Below are 6,406 nucleotides of genomic sequence, written 5' to 3'. Positions count from 1 at the left end.
CAGACGCAGAAAAGAAATATAGCACTACTGAAAAAAGAGTGTGCTAGTATAGTATACGCCATAAAGAAGTTTAAATTTTACTTGGATGGCCAGCACTTCACTATTGTTACGGACCACAATCCATTAGTTTGGTTAAAAACCAATGCGGGTAACAACTCTAGATTGATGAGATGGTCATTGGCTTTACAACCATACAACTATACTGTCACACATAAACCGGGCAGTAAGCATCAGAATGCTGATGGTTTGAGCCACTGTGACCTTTAAAAAGGGAAATATAGTGATAATATAGCGGAAATACAGCGGTATTTTAATGTGTAAATAGTGTTTTAATGTGAATTGTTTTTAAATGTATTTGTATTGTATAACTGCCTCTAAGAAGGGATAGTTGGTTCCACGACCCGGTAGTGACTTTCGTCCAAGACTGGACAAAAGTCCCCTTTCAAAGGGGGGGGGGAGTTGTAATGATTCAGCTTCTTCTCTGTTTGACCATGGTGACGTTTCTTTTCCCACGCTCCATAATTAGCATCCAGACAGCAATATCAGCAATGGCGACGCCCTACCGCAGTGTAAGTGCTTCCAGAAGTGCCAGGTGGTCAACTCCTTTAAAGTAAGGACATCTGGGCAATTAGTGCGAGTCCAGATAAGGGACCCCACCTGCATTGTATTTGAAACAGATGTAAACCTGCATTCTTTACATTGTGGAGGGTGGCTCCCCAACGCATTCCCACGGTCTACGGTAGACCAGTGAAGTTGTTGCTGAACGATTATTGGACAACCGGGAAAATGGTCCGATGTGAATGAGGGTGGGAACAGGATAAAAGTGCGAGGAGATTGGAAGAGAAGAATCGTGGACACTGAGGCAGAAAACGGAGTGTCCGACTAGAATTCTACCCGAAAAGATTCGGTGGATCCCTGGAGCTAAGCCTGTTTGCGAGAACGCTACGAGTCGGCTAGCTGTTTCCTTCAGAGGTTTCTCCGAAGTATTCGAGGAACTATCCTTGTTGTGTCGAATAAAAATCATTTAACCTAGATGATGAACTGTAAATTTATGTAAATAAAGCTGTAAATAAAGAATTTGATCATAACGCTACCTTTTATTGGATCGAGACTTTACAATATTGGCATATTTTTCTTTTATTTGATCATGATCATTTCTAAAATTTTTAATGCATTACTCATTTCGAAATTGCTACTTTTCGTCTTTTTTAGTTTTGAAATAGTAAATTGAATGATTACTTTTAGTTATGTAACATACCTATTGTTAATATTCAAGTGCATATTTAAATTAAATCTGCCAATAATACTATTAAAATAACAATTTATGTAATTCATATACGAAATTAATTTTTTAAGACATCAGATTTTGAATTCAGGATTTATTAAAACTACTTAATTTTGCATGTTAAAGGCATTATGTCGTTTTCCTCGGGGTTTTTTTTTTAATGAAGAATGAAAGAAACTAAAGTGGGTTTTTTTAAAGCCAGAGGTAAAAAGGATAAAATTTAAAAAATTACTATATTGAAAAAACACATAATAAATTGTAATATGCTGCCATTGATTTGGCATTATTAAAGGTGTTTTAAACACAATTATTCGTGTTCTTTAGTAAAAAAAAAATAGTTAATATTTCTATTATATAAATTGAAATTCCCTTTTATTTGGAGTCGTTCGGATCAATCAGTATATTAAGAGATGCTATTTATAATGCTATCACAATATTCGATAGTATTGGACGATGCATCGCGATGAAGTTGGATCATCGCTCAGCTCTAGTTAACAGCGTCCAAAATGCATACTAGTTTTTTTCTCCTTACCTCTATCCTAGGAATAAATCAGTCTTTATGACATTTGCATTTTGAAAATGTGGAAAAGTTTCAGAGAGACAATTCCAACAATTTATAAAAAGTAATAAACTGGAAACTTTCTGAAATATCAAATCAGAACAAAAAATTATCTGTGTGTAATGAATATATCTTCCTATCCTTATTATATATCTTATGTGCAGTGATCTTTAATGCTTATTTATGTTATAAGAACCAATACTTTAAAACTTAAATATCAAAAACTTTACAATTTGATACACGAATCGGATAAGACAATGTAGGAGAAAGGGTCAGTTTTCAAATATACAGAATTGTTGCATCATTTGACACTTTTGATTACTGAATCTGTTTCCCTAAAAAATTATGTTCTGTAACATTTTCTACTTACTATCTATTACTCAATTTTTCATATTAATTATAACTCCAATCAGAATTTTAAAAAGTTCTTTTTACTGATCACCTATAAACGAATACTACTTGTACATGGCAAATTTGGTTATTCTATATCGAACAACAGCTTGTTCTATATTTTGATAATCTTTTTTCATCACAGGTGTTGTATACAGAAATAAAATGCCAACCCAAAAATACACCAATTACAGAGTAAATATTACTGCAGAAATTCTTTCCTAATTAATGCTGATGCTCTCTTCAGAATCTCTTCACTTGAATCGAAATTATAAAGTATTTAAGTAAGAAATACATTTCTAAATATATCTTGCAACAGAAAACAAGAAGATTAGATTTTCTACATTATTTACAGTTGACCTTCTGAAAATTGCAAAGCTTTCAAATACACTATTCTGAGTAATGACTGCATTATATATGAGTTGCAGGTGATGATCCATTCTCTTTATGTATTTCACAGGAAAAAAACTTTAATTAGAATGAGAGCTTTGCCAATATAGTTTGCATGTAACTATCAAACCAACCTTACTTCTTTTTCCTTCAGAAATACAGAAATAATGTGACTAACTATTAACAAATAAATCCTTTTCTTTCAAATGTTGTGTGAAACAAAAGAAAGCAGAAGAGCTAAATTTATGATATATTAAAAATAGAAAATTTATTCATTTAAATTTCATATGTACAAAATAAAGAAAATATTATGACATTTATATCTATTATCCATCTACACCTTTCCCTAGACCGGTCCAGCGATCAGGGATCCAGAGGAAATAACTGTCCATTGCTTCACAGAATCGCATTTTATATAGTTCAGGAGAGACGACTGTAGGCATTTTTCCGTGGCCACCAAGGATACCAGATGACTTGATGAGCATTTCAACTTTTTTGTCCCACGTAAACGTACGAATGTAATCTGCAATTATGAAACGTTAATGCAATCCAAACTTTCATTTTAAAAATGAAATTATAAAAATATTATGAATCGGCCATAATAAAACTCAAATTTATAAAGTGGAAAATGCATCACAGCATTAAAATAAATATTTTTGTAAATCCTCCTCATAAACATAGAAGTGTCTGATATATAAAATATCTATTCCTGGCTTTAAAGTCAAGTTCGGATATAACAAAATACAACATTTAAAAGAATGAATATTTTTCAATAACTATAATCCATACTGAATCATATATATCAAGCTATGGATTACATAATACAGATGATTTAGCTTTCTAGATATTTTCACATTGAATTTTCACAGCACTTAATATTTTAGAGCATTCAAAAATTGATTTGAAAACTATAAACTGAAGAAAAGATTATTGTTAGGTATCATTAAACGACTGGACTGAATGTGTCATCATAAATTCTATTAAAATATAAATGATTTTTTTTATCTATATCTTCTTCAATATCATTATTTATGAAATGAGCAGGATTATTCAAATAGCCCCTTTCATGATATACTGGCTCACCTTGAATAATTATTTTGTATAATTTCAATCAAATCACTTACACATAACTTAATGTTCATAATTTCCTCAACAAAATATTTTCACGTCTAAAACAACATAACTATGATATAAAAGTAATACAATTTTAATAGAATTACATTTATTCTGTTTACAGTATATATGAACTTTCCCAATGCAATAATGTCCATGACATGAACCCTTTCCTTACTAGCCATCTTTCATGACCAAATGATTAACTAGGATTAATGGTTGCTAAAAATTTTCAACTAAATCTTTTACATGTAACTTGGTCTTCATGACATCTCCAACAAAATATTTCTAGTCTGCATATTTGGATAGATTTAGTAGACTTATATCATTATATTAATTGTGCTATGCATTTCTTGATTTGTCTGTCATTTAATTTTAAATTAGAGCTTTCTTTTGAAATGGAAATGATTAAACTTCAACTGATATAATAACTTTATATATATATATATATATTCCAATTTAAGAATAAAGATACAAAATAGAATCATTCGGAATTGAAATTCTCTTTTAAATTCATAATGTATATAATATCTAAGAAGTACTGTAGCATGACTTTCAGCTAGCCGGGGCACAGACCAATTTCTCTGTTTCTTATTCAGGTATTTAAATCCAAAAGTCTTCAAAATTTATAGAAATTCTTTTCAGGAAGAATAAATTTTTAGTTATAATTCTTTAAACAAAGAGGATACAGAATGTAAAACACAAACCAACTGCTAATTAAAGCTAGAATAACGTTATACCAATAAATATTTCTATTGAAAAATTAATCGGAATTAAAAATAAAACTTCTATATTAAACTAAAACTTAATCATCTACTTTTTCAAAGCCCAAAGTCTTTTAATGCACTATCAATGACTAAAGCACCATATACATCTGTCTCAATAGACAAAAAAATCATACTGGGTAACCTTAAAGTACTTGTTGTCGATCTTAAATAATTTTTGATCAACTTCAATTTTGAAAAGTTTATTTGAAAGCTGGTATCGCTTAAGACAATTGTGAAAAATATTGGTCAGAATATCTTCATTGAGTCTATACCATAGTGTCTACGTGACAATATAATGATATCTTATAATCTCATAATCTAATTTAAATTCTCATTAATTTTCAAATTTTTATCTTAATTTATCCCATATTAATTTCATTCTAAAATTTTCTATTATTTACTGATCCAATTCCTACCTTTTTATTTAATTATGCATGCATTCTATAAAATTATTGGTTTCAGCATATTTTCACACTCCAAATGAAGGGATAAAAGTCCTTAATGCTAACAGCATTCTTTTAAAGATAACTAAATTTCTTTTCCCTAAGACTGCACATGTCAAAGGAATCCCTCTCAAAATCTCATAGTAAAACCATCAAAGAGAATATATATATATATATATATATATATAGTTCTTGAAAACAGATAATTAGTAAACATTCCAGTAACATACCATTATTTTTCTGTATCCCCTTACTACTTATCTAAATGATACAAGAAAGTTGATTTCTGATTTTCAATTTGTGATATCAAAACTATTTTAATGATAACAAATCCAATAATTAATTATCTAAATTAATTTTTCAAAACATTATTTTCACATTTAAAAAGATGACATCTTATTTCAATAAATTTTGCAGATTCTTTGTTTACTACATCAATGCAGCAACTGAATTTACCAGAACAACAACAACAAAAAAAAAGTAACAAATGGAAAAAGAAAATTTATATTTTATAAATTTTTCTCACTTCTAATGAGGAAAATTTCTTACCTATTATGCCCACAACTAATTGTCCTTTCTCTTCTTCCAATCCTACAAGGAGAGAATAATCCATGACAGACTGGTCAACAAGGAACTGGGTATCATTGCTGATGGCCAGAGTAAGCACAGTTTTGGAATGTGGTCTCACATAAAAGGGGTTATCACAGGTAACTAAGGAGAAGAAAATTAAATCATTCACAACACTATCTAATGGAATAAAAAACAAAATTGCATGACATTTTGCAGTTGTTTGCCCAAATTCTTTTCCACAAAGATCTAAATATGAGATATATAAAATTTTTTACACTCAAAGCACACAAATCAGCAAAGACAGAAATCATATGAATTTAAATGACAATAGCTAAAAGTAAATGAACATAACTTGATTTTTACAAATAAATATCCTCCAACAATATCAAATATAAAAAGGTATCGCAAGGAAAATATGAGTGAAATTTTACTTTTCAAAAGGTTTTCATCTAGAAGAACAATATCCTCTTCCTGATCTCCATTTGTATTGACTAGTCTGTTTCGAATACTGCCTTTTAAATCATACTTCCTAGTAATATTTCGATTATAGAAAAGATTTTCCATCACAAGCAAGTCCATCTTTGTGGCAGCATTTGTAGTTGTATTTTTGAATCCTATTCGAAATATTCCAACAATTTTGGCCAGCAAAGTTGGTTTCTAAAATAAGAAAATAGAAAAATACAACAAACATATTAAAAACATTACAATAATAAATTAATATAATATATAAAATATTCTATAATAAATTCAATTCCAAACAGAAGGAGGATCTGTGCACAAATTATTAAAAAAATTCACAACAACAAAATATTAATGCATCAAATATTTTAGAATTACTTGTTTAAAAGTCCGAATGAATGGTCAATTCAATGATATAAGCTCTTTCGAT

General features: G+C 29.5%; 1 protein-coding gene across 1 annotated transcript in view; it reads right to left on the bottom strand.

Moving 5' to 3' along the window:
• Positions 1-2,879: 2,879 nt before the first annotated feature.
• LOC129956499 (1-phosphatidylinositol 3-phosphate 5-kinase-like) overlaps positions 2,880-6,406 on the bottom strand; it is a 73,908-nt gene continuing 70,381 nt past the window's right edge. Inside the window, exons 36-38 of the mRNA XM_056068422.1 lie at positions 5,949-6,174; positions 5,497-5,658; positions 2,880-3,147 (exon numbers count right to left, since the gene is read on the bottom strand). Of these exons, the coding sequence (XP_055924397.1) occupies positions 2,951-3,147; positions 5,497-5,658; positions 5,949-6,174 (585 nt within the window). The 3' untranslated portion in view covers positions 2,880-2,950. The remainder of the gene's footprint in view (positions 3,148-5,496; positions 5,659-5,948; positions 6,175-6,406) is intronic.

This window comes from Argiope bruennichi, chromosome 2 (assembly GCF_947563725.1).
Source record: "Argiope bruennichi chromosome 2, qqArgBrue1.1, whole genome shotgun sequence".
NCBI lineage: Eukaryota > Metazoa > Arthropoda > Arachnida > Araneae > Araneidae > Argiope > Argiope bruennichi.
The sequence above is the reverse complement of the archived record's forward strand: the minus strand, read 5'-3'. Positions and strand labels throughout refer to the sequence as shown.